At 43.9% G+C, this 16,219-nt stretch overlaps 1 protein-coding gene across 2 annotated transcripts in view; it reads right to left on the bottom strand.

Annotated features, from left to right (window-relative positions):
* LOC115159927 (probable helicase senataxin) overlaps positions 1-16,219 on the bottom strand; it is a 54,526-nt gene that overhangs the window by 19,151 nt on the left and 19,156 nt on the right. For both annotated transcript variants that reach the window (XM_029710069.1, XM_029710068.1), the window contains exons 6-15: positions 12,336-12,443; positions 11,551-11,731; positions 11,369-11,456; positions 7,381-10,872; positions 7,035-7,143; positions 6,672-6,845; positions 1,019-1,242; positions 661-813; positions 283-430; positions 3-104 (exon numbers count right to left, since the gene is read on the bottom strand). In XM_029710069.1, coding sequence (XP_029565929.1) covers positions 3-104; positions 283-430; positions 661-813; positions 1,019-1,242; positions 6,672-6,845; positions 7,035-7,143; positions 7,381-10,872; positions 11,369-11,456; positions 11,551-11,731; positions 12,336-12,443 — 4,779 coding nt within the window. The remainder of the gene's footprint in view (positions 1-2; positions 105-282; positions 431-660; positions 814-1,018; positions 1,243-6,671; positions 6,846-7,034; positions 7,144-7,380; positions 10,873-11,368; positions 11,457-11,550; positions 11,732-12,335; positions 12,444-16,219) is intronic.

Raw genomic sequence — 16,219 nt, 5'->3', positions numbered from 1 at the left:
ACGTGTTTTGTTTTTCACCTGACTGTCCAGGCTAAAAGGTTTTAAATTCTTGGAGATGGTCCTTTCGTTCCCAAGCCTCACCAGATTGATGTCCCCACAGTTACCTTTAAGAAAGCCATCCAGGACAATGTCAACTTCACCATATCAGTTCCGTGAAACAATCATTTGTGGTTGAATTGCCTTGTACATTTTTACCCATTTCATTTTTCCAAATAGGCAGATTTCATTCTTCTATTCACAGTTCACCAATTCATGAGGATTTCCATAGTTGAGGTAGCGTACCCTGGATGTTCTTGCACTTCTCCTTGAAGACCGGGATAATCTTCTTCATCAGGTTGTCGATGGCGGCGTTGGACGGGGCACACAGGAGGACCCTCATGCGGCGGGGTTTAGATTGCCTGTTCACTGGAGGAGCCATGCTCTGTACTCCCTGGAGATGGTTATGAGAATGAGGGGAACACAGCGAATTATATGCAAGTTAGAATTTCACAATGCCTTTAAGCCAAGGTTGTTCAATAGGAAAGAAAAAGAAACACTAAAGAACACTAGAGCAAAAGAAAAGTTCATTTTTGTTTTTGAAAACGTCTCCTTGTATCTAATGACCTTAGCCCAGGGTTGAACAACAAAACACTGTGTCCAGAAACAAGGCAAACGGCGTACCTCAGAGAACAGCTTTTGCAGCAGGCCCACGATGGTTTTGCTCTTTCCCGTTCCTGGGGGTCCGTGTATCAGGCAGATTTTTGGGGTGAGTTGCTGGTTCCTGATGACGGACAAACCGGTTCTCACCGCCCTCACCTGGTCTAGGTTGTAATCCTGGGCCAAACACATCATACAGACATACTGTTTACAAGGCCATTTTTACATATGTAAGGGCCACCTCAAATTAAACAAAAACAATTAGTCATGTCAGACTTAAAAGTAGTCACAAATCCTCAGTACTTGGTTATCCAATAGTTCCACAAAGGAATAACTTCCCTTTTAAATCCCCCAAACACTCCCTACTCAAAAGGTTTCTTACAGGCAGGTTGAAGCTGGGGATGACCTCCGGGCCAGGTTGGAAGTAGGAAACCTGTGGGGCCAGGAGGGGCTTGAGCATAGAGCTGCCACTGAGCAGACAGATTGCCCTGAACTCCCTCAAGGTGCTGACCAGGGAGCCCACCACATCACAACGCACTGCCTGCTTGTTCGCCAACGTCACATTGCCCAGGGTCTTTATCATCAGGTTCAGAGTTGGGCACTGGCCTGAAGGGCAGCAGAGAAATACATCACATCCAGCATTAGACAAAGTGCATTTAAAATGAAACCAACACTAAAACAATACAGTATTGTATTACAAGTAATGCAATATAGTAAAATAATACAATGCATACTTAAGCAATAAGGTCCGAGGGGGTGTGGTATATGGCCAATATAGCACGGCTAAGGGATGATCTTAGGCGCAACGCGGAGTGCCTGGACACTGCCCTTAGCTGTGGTATATTGGCCATCACCGACTCAGTGGGTTTTGTCCAACATGTCTCCGGACCTACTCACTGCCAGTCATACTCTGGACCTAGTTTTGTCCCGTGGAATAAATATTGTGGATCTTAATGTTTATCCTCATAATCCTGGACTATCGGACCACCATTTTATTACGTTTGCAATCGCAACAAATAATCTGCTCTGACCCCAACCAAGGATCATCAAAAGCTGTGCTATAAATTCTCAGACAACCCAATGATTCCTAGATGCCCTTCCAGACTACCTCCACCTAAGGACGTCAGAGTACAAAAATCGATTAACCACCTAACTGAGAAACAAAATGTAACCTTGAGTAATACCCTAGATGAAGTCACACCCCTAAAAACAAAAAAAACATTTGTCATAAGAAACTAGCTCCCTGGTATACAGAAAATACCCGAGCCCTGAAGCAAGCTTCCAGAAAATGGGAACGGAAATGGCGCTACACCAAACTGGAAGTCTTCCGACTAGCTTGGAAAGACCCTGCACGGTATTGTCGAAGAGCCCTCACTGCTGCTTGATCATCCTATTTTTCCAACTTAATTGAGGAGAATAAGAACTAACAAATGTATTTTTGACACTGTCACAAAGCTAACTAAAAAGCAGCATTCTCCAAGAGAGGGTGGCTTTCACTTCAGCAGTGATAAATTCATTAACGAAAAGATCATCATCATCATTATTAGAAAGCAAATTACGGACTCCTCTTTCAATCTGGGTATTTCTTCAAACGCTCAGTTGTCCTGAGTCTGCACATTACTGCCAGGACCTAGGATCAAGGGAGACAAGTTTTTTTAATCCTGTAGCTCTTGACACATTCATGAAAATAGTCTTGGCCTCAACCTTCAAGCTGCATACTGGACCCTATCCCAACTACTGAAAGAGCTGCTTCCTGCGCTTGGCCCTTCTATGTTGAACATAATAAACGGCTCCCTATCTACCGGATGTGTACCAAACTCACTAAAAGCGGCAAAAATAAAGCCTCTATTGAAAAAGCCAAACCTTGACCCAGAAAACATTAAAAACTAAAAATCAGCCTATATTGAATGTCCCATTCCTCACAATTTGTATAAAAAGTTGTTGCGCAGCAACTCACTGCCTTCCTGAAGACAAATAATGTATACGAAACACTTCAGTCTGGTTTATACCCAATCATAGCACAGACTACACTTGTGAAGGTGGTAAATAACCTTTTAAATGGCGTCAGACCAAGGCTCTGCATCTGTCCTCATGCTCCTAGATCTTAGTGCTGCTTTTGATTCCATCGAACATGACATTCTTTTGGAGAGATTGGAAACCCAAATTGGTCTACACGGACAAGTTCTGGCCTGGTTTAGATCTCATCTGTCGGAAAGATATGTTCGTCTCTGTGGATGGTTTGTCCTCTGACAAATCAACTGTAAATTTCAGTGTTCCTCAAGGTTCCGTTTTAGAATTACTATTGTTTTCACTATATATTTTATCTCTTGGTGATGTAATTCGGAAACATAATGTTAACTTTTACTGCTATGTGGACGACACACAGCTGTATATTTCGATGAAACATGGTGAAGCCCCAAAATTTCTCTCCCTGGAAGCCTGTGTTTCAGACATAAGTGGATGGTGGCAAATGTTTTAAACTCAGACAAAACAGAGAAGCTAGTTCTAGGTCCCAAGAAACAAAGAGATCTTCTATTGGATCTGACAACTCATCTTGATGGTTGTACAGTCATCTCAAATAAAAATGAAGGACCTCGGTGTTACTCTGGACCCCGATCTCTCTTTTGAAGAACAAAGAATATTTCATGTACTGCTTTTTTTCCCATCTTCGTAACATTGCGAAAATCAGAAATTTTGTCAAAAAAATGCAGGAAAATGTATCCATGCTTGTGTCACTTCTAGATTAGACTACTGCAATGCTCTACTTTCCAGCTACCTGGATAAAGCACTAAATAAACTTCATCTAATGCTAAACACGGCTGCTAGAATCTTGACTAGAATTCTAGAACTTTTGATCATATTACTCCAGTGCTAGCCTCTCTACACTGGCTTCCTGTTGAGGCTAGGGCTGATTTCAAGGTTTTACTGCTCATCTACAATGCATTTCATGGGCTTGCTCATACCCATCTTTCCGATTTGATCCTGCCGTACATACAGAAACGTACGCTACGGTCACAAGAAGCAGGCCTCCTACCGTCCCTAGAATTTCTAAGCAAAGAGCTGAAGGCAGGGCTTTCTCCTATATAGCTCAAATTTTATGGAATGGTCTGCCTATCCATGTGAGACACAGGTCTAAAGCCTTTATTTTAGACTCATCTCTTCAGTAGGTCCTATATGACTGAGTGTAGTCTGGCCCAGGGGTGTGAAAGAGCGACAAACCGCCCTTGCACTGGAGCGACAAACCGCCCTTGCTGTCTCTGCCTGGCCGGTTCCCCTCTCTCCACTGGGATTCTCTGCCTCTAACCCTATTACAGGGGCTGAGTCAATGGCGCGAGGGGTGCGTCACTTGAGTCCCTGACGTGATCTTCCCGTCCGGGTTGGCGCCCCCCTCGGGTTCGTGCTGTGGGGAAGATTTTTCATGGGCTATACTCGGCCTTGTCTCAGGGTAGTAAGTTGGTGGTTGGAGATATCCCTCTCGTTGTGTGGGGGCTGTGCTTTGGCAAAGTGGGTGGGGTTATATCCTGCCTGGTTGGCCCTGTCCAGAGGTATCGTCAGACGGGACCACAATGTCTCCCGACCCCTCCTGTCTCAGCCTCCAGTATTTATGCTGCAATAGTTTGTGTGTCAGGGGGCTAGGGTCAGTCTGTTATATCTGGAGTATTTCTCCTGTCTTATCCGGTGTCCTGTGTGAATTTAAACATATACTCTCCCTCCTGGAGGACCTGAGCCCTAGGACCAGGCCTCAGGACTACTTGGCCTGATAACTCCTTGCTGTCCCCCAGTCCACCTGGTTGTGCTGCTGCTCTGGTTTAAACTGTTTTGCCTGCGGCTATGGAACCCTGACCTGTTCACGGGACATGATACCTTGTCGTGGACCCTGCTGTTTTCAACTCTCTCTACCGCACCTGCTATCTCTAACTCTGAATGATCGGCTATGAAAAGCCAACTGACATTTACTCCTGAGGTGCTGACCTGCTGCACCCTCTACAACTACTGTGATTATTATTATCTGACCCTGCTGGTCATCTATGAACATCTTGGCCATGTACTGTTATAATCTCCACCCGGCACAGCCAGAAAGGATTGGCCACCCCTCATAGCCTGGTTCCTCTCTAAGATTATTCCTAGGTTCCGGCCTTTCTAGGGAGTTTTTCCTAGCAACCGTGCTTCTACATTGCTTGCTGTTTGGGGTTTTAGGCTGGGTTTCTGTACAGCGCTTTGAAACATCAGCTGATGTAAAAAGGGCTTAATAAATTATTATTAATTGATCACAAACCCCCGAGGTGCCTTATTGCCATTAAACTGGTTACCAATGTAATTAGAGCAGTAAAAATAAATGTTCTCATATACCACAGCTGTCAGCAAAATCAGCATTCGGGGTCGAACCACCCAGTTTATAAATGCATATACAGTTGAAGACGGAAGTTCACATACATTAGCCAAATACATTTAAACTCAGTTTTTCACAATTCCTGACATTTAATACTAGTACAAATTCCCTGTCTTAGGTCAGTTAGGATCACCACGTTATTTTAAGAATGTGAAATGTCAGAATAGAGATTTATTTCAGCATTTATTTATTTCACCACATTCCCAGTGGGTCAGAAGTTTACATACACTCAATTAGTATATTGCCTTTAAATTGTTTAACTTGGGTCAAACGTTTTGGGTAGCCTTCCACAAGCTTCCCACAATAAGTCGGGTGAATTTTGGCCCATTCCTCCTGACAGAGCTGGTGTAACTGAGTCAGGTTTGTAGGCCTCCTTGCTCGCACACGGATTTTCAGTTCTGCCCACAAATGTTCTATAGGATTGAGGTCAGGGCTTTGTGATGGCCAGTCCAATACCTTGACTGCTGTCATCCTTAAGCCATTGTGCGACAACTTTGGAAGTATGCTTGGGGTCATTGTCCATTTGGAAGACCCATTTGCGACCAAGCTTTAACTTCCTGACTGATGTCGCTTCAAAATATCCACATCATTTTCCTACCTCATGATTCCATCTATTTTGTGAAGTGCACCAGTCCGTCCTGCAGCAAAGCACAACATGATGCTTCCACCCCCGTGCTTCACTGTTGGGATGGTGTTCTTCGGCTTGCAAGCCCACCCCCTTTCTCCTCCAAATATAACGATTGTCATTATGGCCAAACAGTTATATTTTTGTATTATCAGAGCAGAGGACATTTCTCCAAAAAGTACGAGCTCTGTCCCCATGTGCAGTTGCAAACCGTAGTCTGGCTTTTTGGCGGCTTTGGAGCAGTGGCTTCTTCCTTGCCGAGTAGCCTTTCAGGTTATGTCGATATAGAACTCGTTTTACTGTGGATATAGATACTTTGTACCCGTTTCCTCCAGCATCTTCACAAGATCCTTTGCTGTTGTTTTGGGATTGATTTGCACTTTTCACACCAAAGTACGTTCATCTCCAGGGGACAGAATGCTCCCAAGGATGAACCAGACTTGGAGGTCTACAATATTTTTTTCGACCATTTTTTTCTGAGGTCTTGGCTGATTTCTTCTGATTTTCCCAGGATGTCAAGCAAAGAGGCACTGAGTTTGAAGGTAGGCCTTAAAATTCATCCACAGGTACAACTCCAATTGACTCAAATGATGTCGATTAGCCTATCAGAAGCTTCTTAAGCCATGGCATAATGTTCTGGAATTTTCCAAGATGTTTCAAGGCACAGTCAACTTAGTGTATGTACACTTCTGACCCACTGGAATTGTGATACAGTGAATTATCTGTGAAATAATGTCTGTAAACAATTGTTGGAAATATTACTTTTGTCATGCACAAAGTAGATGTCCTAACCGGCTTGTCAAAACTATTGTTTGTTAACAAGAAATTTGTGGAGAGGTTGAAAAACGAGTTAACGACTCCAACCTAAGTGTATATAAACGTCCAACTTCAACTGTATATTATGAGGATGCGTGGACATATGCAGGGTAACTGAAGTAAAAAATATATAAATGACATATCAGCTATCCTCTTTAATGTAAGCCTATCACTTCCTGGCATCTTACACACAAATGTACTCACCCACGCCTCTGTTGCAGACATTGGATCTCTGCACATAGCCAAATTGTTCTTGAAGATCCAAGAAGCCCTGCTCATGCCATGAGTAAGCACCTCTATTCTGGGGCAGCCACAGAATGACCAGGTCCTCCTCCCTAGGGTACATCTGACGGGAGTCATCACTGGCAGTAATGCTCGCTGACAAAAATAAGTTTGTTACATGGCTCAGCTTTGGGACAACGTCACAATTAAATAGACATGTGTTACAAAAACTAAATTGTATCAATGTTTACAATATGTAGATTCTAGTGTAAGTTTCAAGCATTGTTGTTTTTAAATGGTTAGCATACGCTATATATATAAAAAAAATTGGTTACTTAAGCTTACCTGTAAAACTGACATTCCAAACACTGTGGCTGTCTTCATTTGCGACAACTTTTAAATTCTGAGTTACCACCTTTCCTAATTCCTTGTTCTTTAGCCATTCACCTGCAAGCTTTGATGAGAAAAGAATTTGACCTTAATAGAAGAGATTAACTCCAAGAGACCATCATTAAAAACTGTTTTGTGACTCATTACTCACAACTCTAAAATTTGCCAAAATGTCAATTATCTTTGTAATGCTAGACTGACCATTCTTTTCAGTTGCCTACAGCCTAAATGCACCATAGCAGGACAAAATTCACACTTAAACGAGTTACACAATCTATTCTGTAACAAATTGACTACTCACCTCCTCAAAAGTGTTGGTGAGAAGCAGGGGGTAAAAGGTGTTGTAGTATTCATCATAAGAGCTGAAGCTGAAGCCTACTTTTTTCAACGGTAACTCACATACCTCAGAGGGTATACCAAACTGCTTGTAGTTACTGAACATATCAAAGGTCCATTTCAGGATATGTTGAATTAGGTAGTTGGTGTCAAATCTGAAGCCAAACTCTGGGTTGGGCATCTGACTTCGGAAAGGGGCGTCAGGCCTGGTGTAGGTCTTGGAGGTGAAGGGCTGGGGGGTGGAACCTATGTTGCTGTGCTGGATAGGGTGGAGGCAAGGTGGACGGGGGAGGTTATGTTCAGGTCTGGATGGGGGATGTTTCGGTGGAAGTTGTGGTGCGATGGGCTTGTATAAGAGTTGATTCAGAGGAAGAGACTGACCAACCTCTAGATGAGGAGGTTGTCGTACGCAGTGTCTTTGTGCAGGCACAACTGGCCGGGCAGGCCTAACTCTTCCAGCAGGGGTAGAAGAAGCCAAAAATTGAGCATTGGCGGTCCTCTCCATCTCTTGCACCAAGGAGGCACTCCTGGAGCTTGAGGTCGCGTAGATCTTGGTGGTGGACGGCTTGGCCTTTTTAACCGACATAGGGGACATTCCTTGTTTCAGGAACAAGCGATCATCGTCCGGAGTCAAGCTAGAGCGTGAAGGAGTAGCCGGTGTCTTAAAAGTCTGTGGTGCAAGTGGAGCCCCTTGCCTTTCGTCTGCCTGTTTACGCCATGTCCAGTCTGAAGGCCCTCCCTTTTCCTCAAAGGGCATCTGGCGGTCTTCGTCAATGTCCATGTCTAAAGGGTCCCGCTGTGTGTAGAAGAACTCGTCTTCCTCCTCCATCTGCGAGCACATCTCCATTTCAGTTGGCTCCATTTGGGTGAGGTACATCCAGTCTGCATCATAATCTTCACCTCCATTGCTTTTGGGGACTTGACCAGAAGGTCTAGGTGTGACATCATCATTCCTTTGAAAGTATGGAGAGATCTGCCTGTCCATGTTGGACAACACACTACTCACTGTATTGGAGGATGCTGGTTTGTTCTCATTGGCTCTTTGAAAGCTGCGATTGACTGTCAGCTGTTCCTCATGACGGGTAGGATCTAGTTGGGAACATTGCAGGTCCTCGTCTTCATCATCCTCGGTAACAAAACTGGGTCTTCGATTCTCGTCAATCTTTTTCGGATGTCTCTTCATTGGCTCTGTTTTTGCAGAGATTCCTGCTCCAGATGCCCGCTTGCTCTGCCTGCTACTCCCTTTGACTACTCTCTGAGGGAAGGTCATCTTTGACCTTTTGGTCTGTCGGGTAGGCTTCTTGGCCTGTGGGACATTGACGGTAGCGCCGTGGCGCCTCAGCGCACCAACAGAATCACGTGATCCCTGGGAGAGATCAAAGGCCTTTCGCACCTTCTTCTTAAGGCCAAGCTTCTCAACTGTGGACACAGGCTCTGTGGCTTTTCTGACTATTTTAGGAGGGACAATGGCTGGAGTTAATGACGTTTTGTGTGAGATGGCTGATGTGGTTAAGGAAGAGTGTGTCTCAGGTTCCAGTCTGTTTGAACGTACCGTTGAACTGCTTTTTCTCAATGGTGGTGTGACTGCATGGGGAGCATCCTTCACAGGCTCTTTGATTCGTTTTTCGACCACGGTAGGTTTCTTGCTCAGGCACTTGGAGGCCAATGGTTTGGCATCAACAAGAAGATTTCTTTTTTTGACAACAATGGCCCGTTTGAGCCCTTGAGGTAGGGTCTTAGGCTTCTCAAGCTCCTTCTCAACTTGCTGACAGGCTCTTTGGATATCCTCGTCATAGATCGGTTGTGTATCACATTCCCAGCTTGATAAAGGCTCTCTTGAAGTTGGACTGACAGGGCTATCTTCTTTGGGCTTTTCGGGTGGCATGTTACTTTCCGAATCTCTATTGGACCAGGCAGAGGCCATATCTTCCTGCGTTTCAAATTCAAACACCTGAGATTCACTCATGTCTCCATTGTAATCACGACAGGGACTAGGATTCTGGTCAGAGGCATCTGGTTCATTTTTTATTTGGGAGGTCTCAGAAAAACACTCATTCCTTCTTGCACTACCAACATCTAATGTAGCCTCATCATCAGATATAACAATTACATCTGATGTTAACTTTGGTGGGGATTGTGGTCGGTCAAATTGTCTCGAGTTTCCTTTACTCCGATCTCGTGAGGATTTGGAGCCTTCTTTTCCTTGAAGATTACTTTTTAAAACAGAGAGGGGCACATTGTCCATGGATTCTTGGAGGCATGGAGGGTGTCTGCTAATGCTGTGGAGGTTGGATGCCTCCTCTCTACGGCTGGTCAACAGATATTCAGGTTTCTCTTTATCGAATTCACTGAGCCCTACAGAGGGCCTCGCTCTCTCAGACTTGGATTTCTTGGTCATAAGCTGGCCGAGTCTGGATTTGATCACCTGTATTTTCTCTGGATCTGCCCTCAAGGAAGTTAAGTTGTCTTGGGTTGGTCTAGAATCATTAGTCGGCTCGACAAAGTCCTCTTCTGGGTTTAGGGTCTCCTTTTTCAGCAACGCTAGGTCTATGTCCCACCCCCTCTGAACTCCTTTAGAATCCCCACCACCAGATGTACTGCCTTCGACATCATCCCACAAGCCTTCCCGTTTTATAGGAGGGTTAAATTCAGCTAAGCTGCTGGGTCCCGAGGGGTCATTGCTTGACTGAAGTGGTGGTGTGGTTGGTGCCACAGGCCCTGCCTCAATGGCCAGTGGTTCAGGTGGACAAGTACTTATGGTTGGCCTGTTCATCATCATCTTGACATAGTCCTTCAGACAGATCTGAAGCTCTTGAATCTCCAGCCTAATCAGCTTCCAATCCCTCTGTTGCCCTTCTCTGAGGTGCTTGTTCAGATGGTTCAGGAAGTGGTGGCACTTGCTGTTGGGGTTCAGCCTGGTCCCTTCCTTCAGCAGGGACCAGATGATATGCATGCATGCCTGTGGAACAGCCCTGCTAGTAGAGGCCTTTCGGGGCACACTGACCCTCAAGGAGGATGTGGAAGACACCGAGTGAGAAACTGGACCTTCCGAGGTATGGACGAAAGCGTCACCAGGCAGGGTGGCACATTTCACCAACACGCCCACCCACTTGGGAGCGCAGTAATAGAGCATATTCATGCGGCCAATCCCCAGGTGCAATTCGATGATATGGACCAGAATAAGAGTGAAGAACTCTGTGACCTTGTCACATATGCGAACCTGGGGCTTCGGGAGGTCTGTGCTGATCTCCCCACATAGGTAGTGGACAACCTCAGTAATGCATAGGACGCTGTGTTCGTCAAGGTCCATAACAGATTTCACAAAGGGGATGAACCAGAGAAATGTGCTGTCGTGCACACGCAATGCCTGTCCCACTTCTGATTGCAGGAGGCTGACCAAAGAACTCATATCCTCATAGACCACATTGCTATCCACACCACGTGAGCGTTTGCTTCCCTACAAAATAAAATAGTAATACATAACATGGTATTACATAAGATAGAAGAAATGCATAGGAAGTTATCATACCTTCTACCAACTCAATGTATTTTGTAATATGACATTTAATAAAACCATGTGTCACACCTGGAGTGGCTCCATCAAACTAAAGGCCACTGCACACAGATGTACCCTACATGTTTAACTCAGGTTGGGTTATTCATTTTTCATTCCTATTAAGACAGCTCGCAATAAATAACCTCAACACTGTCCCTGACTAGTGGACGCTCTTGACTGGTAGCACATGAAACAAGCTTTGAATCCTTCTGTGAGAAAGATGAGGGAGAATAGCTTGAGAAGAGCTTGTTAAAGCGGTTTGTTGTTCCGCATCGTGCTTTTTACTCTAAAGGTCATGTTTTGGGAAAGCTTCAAGTGCACAACCCTAACCACAGATGTGCATAGAGGAATTAGGTACAACTAATAATAAACAAATGCAACAGATGGGTGTTATTACCTTGCTCACTTTGGTGTTACTGTCATATACCATCTGACTGCAGGTCACCATGTCATCATCATATGTAGTTTCCGTTTTAACACGTGATCTACGGAGCAAAAGAGGAATAGTATCAACCATATGCTTAACTTGAAAGAAATAACAATATGAAAGAATTCAAGGCAAGAAAAAGTGACACGTACATCATGGTTTGTTGTCTGATGCTCTCGAGCTCTGCAGAGTAGCTAGGGCTTTGTGTGATGGCCTGGAAGGCTTGGGATGGCTCAATCTGACCCCAAAACCTGGAGCCCAAACAATCCAAGATCACCATAAAACATTGCAAGACTGGCCAGAAGGGATCCATCTCGTTGGATGGTTCTTCATCTGGGGAAATAAACGTTTACATATTACTAGCTATGTCATTTAGGAAGGTTCATTTTTATCTGTGTTGGACTATGGTTAAGCACTGGTACATACTTGTGTACAAGGCAGTGGTTGGGCTACTCCCTACATATCTTTGCTCCCAACTAACATCACAATCCCACAGCCTATGCTCACAGTCAGGGCTCTTTCCCAGTTCCTAGGGCAAGGGCTGAAATGTGGGAGAACAAAAACAAAACAAAAAAATCCTATAACATTCTCTGGTCTTGGAACAAACTACTAAAGACTAAAAAACTGGAGAGGGTATCGCTGGCAGTGTTTAAAAGCCCTGATAGAAAATGTAATTGACCATAGCAATTATTTTCAATGTATTGTATGTACATGCAGACTTCTTCCTACTGACCGCTTGCCAGGTCCCTATTGCAAAATAGGTTTCTAACCATTAAGGTATTTTCCTGGTTAAATTAAAGGATAGATTTATTACTCTCAAAGAGGAAACTGAAGGCAGCAAATTAGCTCTACTGACCAGCATCATGTTCATTTGGCACAACGGAAATAGAAAAACATTTTAAGATGGGCAGAAGATATAAGGCAGCTATTCCTTTACCCTTCAAGGCATTAAGGATACAGAGCAGTATGTTGGCCTGTTTGTCTGGACCCAGGAACAGGGAGTCCATAGCCTGGGCATCCAGCTGTGTCAGAAGCATACAGATACCTGGGGGTGGGGAGAGGGCATAAAATGATGCTTAAATTGACTGCGTTGCTCATTAACAAGTTCTCTATTCACATTCTGTACTGTTTACCCTGTTGCTCAATCAAATCTATACTGAACAAAACACATGTAAAGTGTTGGTCCCACATTTCATGAGCTGAAATTAAATCTCACCAAAAATTTTCCTTACGCACAAAAAGCTTCATTCTCAAATTTTGTACACAAATTTGTTTACATCCCTGTTAGTGAGCATTTCTCCTTTCCCAAGATAATCCATCCGCCTAACAGGTGTGGCATATTAAAAGCAGTATCATTACACAGGTGCACTTTCTGCTGGGAACCATAAAAAGCCACTAAAACGTTCAGTTTTGTCACAACCCAATGACCCAGATACCTCAAGTTCAGGGAACATGCAATTGGCATGCTGACAGAATGAATGTCCACCAGAGCTGTGGCCAGAGAATGTCATCTTAATTGCTCTACTAAACTCATCAAAAAAATAAACATCCTCTCACGGTCAACTGAGTTAATTTTCAGCAAACTTAATGTGTAAATATTTGTATGAACATAACAAGAATCAACAGACAAACTGAACAAGTTCCACAGAGATGTGACTAAGAAAAATGGAATAATGTGTCCCCGAACAAGTGGGGTGGGGGGGGGTCAAAATCAAAAGTAACAGGCAGTATCTGGTGTGGCCACCAGCTGCATTAAGTACTGCAGTGCATCTCCTCATGGACTGCACCCGATTTGCCAGTTCTTGCTGTGAGATGTTACCCCACTCTTCCACCAAGGCACCTGCAAGTTCCCGGACATTTCTGGGGGGGACGGACCAAGCCCTCAACCTCCGATCCAACAGGTCCCAGACGTGCTCAATGGGATTGAAATGCAGGCTCTTCGCTGGCCATGGCAGAACACTGACATTCCTGTCTTGCAGGAAATCACGCAGAGAACGAGCAGTATGGCTGGTAGCATTGTCATGCTGGAGGGTCATGTCAGGATGAGCCTGCAGGACGGGTACCATGAGGGAGGATGATGTCTTCCCTGTAACGCACAGCGTTGAGATTGCCTGCAATGACAAGCTCAGTCCGATGATGCTGTGACACACCGCCCAACACCATGACGGACCCTCCACCTCCAAATCGATCCCGCTCCAGAGTACAGGCCTCGGTGTAACGCTCATTCCTTCCACGATAAACGTGAATCCGACCATCACCCCTGACTCGTCAGTGAAGAGCACTTTTTGCCAGTCCTGTCATGTCCAGCGACGGTGGGTTTGTGCCCATAGGCAACGTTGTTGCCGGTGATGTCTGGTGAGGACCTGCCTTATAACAGGCCTACAACCCCTCAGTCCAGCCTATTGCGTACAGTCTGAGCACTGATGGAGGGATTGTGCGTTTGATAGAATAATTTGTATGTTTTAGAATAACGGCTAAAGTGTTCCACTCTGAAATTGTACGATAGTGTGAAATGTTTGAGAATCATGAGAAGATAAAACGAGGTGGTGTGTAGATCTGTTAGAATTTTAATACTAGGGTATTATATTCTTTAGTAGGGATGTAAGCAGAGTGAAGTTGTAGAGTAGATAATAGAAAATCATTAGAGGTTTTCAAACCAAGAGTGACCCAACGGAGGAGGGGAGGTGAAAGCCTTGAAGGATGTGACAAAATGTATGGTTCTTTGTGGTTAGTGGAAAAGTACTGGTTGTTTGAGCAGGAAGTGGTCTAAAGATAGGAATGTGTGCGTGTATTATAAAAGGACTGGGTCCTCATTTTTGATTTTAGAGCTCTCATGAATAAAAATCGACTAACCTTTTTTAACCAATTATTATTGAACCCAGGGTCTTACAAACCTCGGGAAATTGGTCAATGATTAAATGATTGTTTAATTATCATTACTGGGATTGAAAATTCTCGTGAAAGCGTTCCTGGTGTAACTCGGGCAGTTGTTGTTGCCATCCTGTACCTGCCCCGCAGGTGCGATGTTCGGATGTACCAATCCTGTGCAGGTGTTGTTACACATGGTCTGCCACGGCGTGAACGATCAGCTGTCCGTCCTGTCTCCCTGAAGCGCTGTCTTAACCTTGAGGACCCCTTCGAGATACAATCCCGCTAAAGGGATTGGTTGGACAACAACCAGTGAGATAGCACAGCGCGAAATTCAAAAAAAATATTCTCAAAATTAAAATTAAAGTATTATACGGCATTTTAAAGATACTCTACTCGTTAATCCAATCACATTGTCCGATTTCAAAAAGGCTTTACGGTGAAAGCAAAACATTAGATTATTTTAGCATAGCACCTTAGCAACAAAAAAAAGCCATTTTCCAAGCACAGATAGCCATCACAAAATCAGATATACAGCTAAAATTAAGCACTAACCTTTGACAATCTTCATCAGAAGACACTCCTAGGACATCATGTTAGACAATACATGCATTTTTTGTTCGATCAAGTTTATATATATATCCAAAAAGCCATTACATTGGCGCGTGACGTTCAGAAAAAAAAATTCTCCCCATAACTTCCGGGGAATAGGCACATTAATTTACAGAAGAACTCAAACGTTAACAAAATTTGTAACAATTATTTAAAGAATTGGAGATAATCTACTCCTTTATGCAACCACTTTGTCAGATTTCAAAATAACTTTACGGAAAAAGCACATTGTTCAATATTCTGAGTACAGAACTTAGCCTTCAATGCTAAGCTATACAGTTAGCCTACAACCACGGCGTCGACAAATCTCTAAAAATATGTTCGAAATATTTTCTTACCTTTGCTGATCTTCGGCGGAATGCACTTGGAAGGGCTCCCACTTCCACAAGAAATGTTCATTTGTTCTGAAAAGTCCATCATTTATGTCCAAATACGTCCGTTTTGTTGACCCATCCAGAACACTTTACAATGCCATGTGGCGTGGACGCAAATCCATAGACGAAATGTTCAAAGTTCCATTACCGTTTGTAGAAACACGTCAAACGATGTTTACAATCAATCCTTTAGGGTATTTTTTTACGTAAAATTGCGATAATTTTACACCCGGGCAATAGGTATTCAGCCCAGAAGAAAAATAAAAAAACAACAAAGTTACGTGCACGCGTGTCACGAGACACCTGTCCTCAGACTGGCCAGTGATTGACTGAGCCACAATTTTCTGCCCGGTAACAGGTAACGGATAAAACCAGTTCCTAAAGATTGTTGACAGCCAATGGAAGAGTTAGGAGGTGCAACGTAAATCCTATGTCACTGTAGTTTTTCAAGGGATTCAAAAGAAAAACTACATTTCTAATTTCTCCCACTTCCTGATTCAATTTTTCCCAGGTTTTTGCCTGCCATATGAGTTCTGTTATACTCACAGACACCATTCAAACAGTTTTAGAAACTTCAGTGTTTTCTATCCAAATCTACTAATAATATGCATATTCTATTTTCTGGGCCAGAGTAGTAACCTGTTTAAATTGGGTACGTGTTTCATCCGGCCGTGAAAATACTGCCCCCAGCCCAGACAGGTTAAGCGTCTCACAGTATGGACATTGCAATTTATTGCCCTGGCCACATCTGCAGTCCTCATGTCTCCTTGCAGCATGCCTAAGGCACATTCACGCAGATGAGTAGGGACCTTAGGCATCTTTCTTGTGATGTTTTTCAGAGCCAGTAGAAAGGCCTCTTTAGTGTCCAACGTTTTCATAAATGTGACCTATCGTCTGGAAGCTCTACATGTGCATGTTTATTAATTGTTTATGGGTCATTGATGGGAAACAGTGTTTAAACCCTTTT

Source organism: Salmo trutta, chromosome 23 (assembly GCF_901001165.1).
Source record: "Salmo trutta chromosome 23, fSalTru1.1, whole genome shotgun sequence".
NCBI classification, from domain to species: domain Eukaryota; kingdom Metazoa; phylum Chordata; class Actinopteri; order Salmoniformes; family Salmonidae; genus Salmo; species Salmo trutta.
This window is presented reverse-complemented; position numbering and strand designations above follow the sequence as displayed.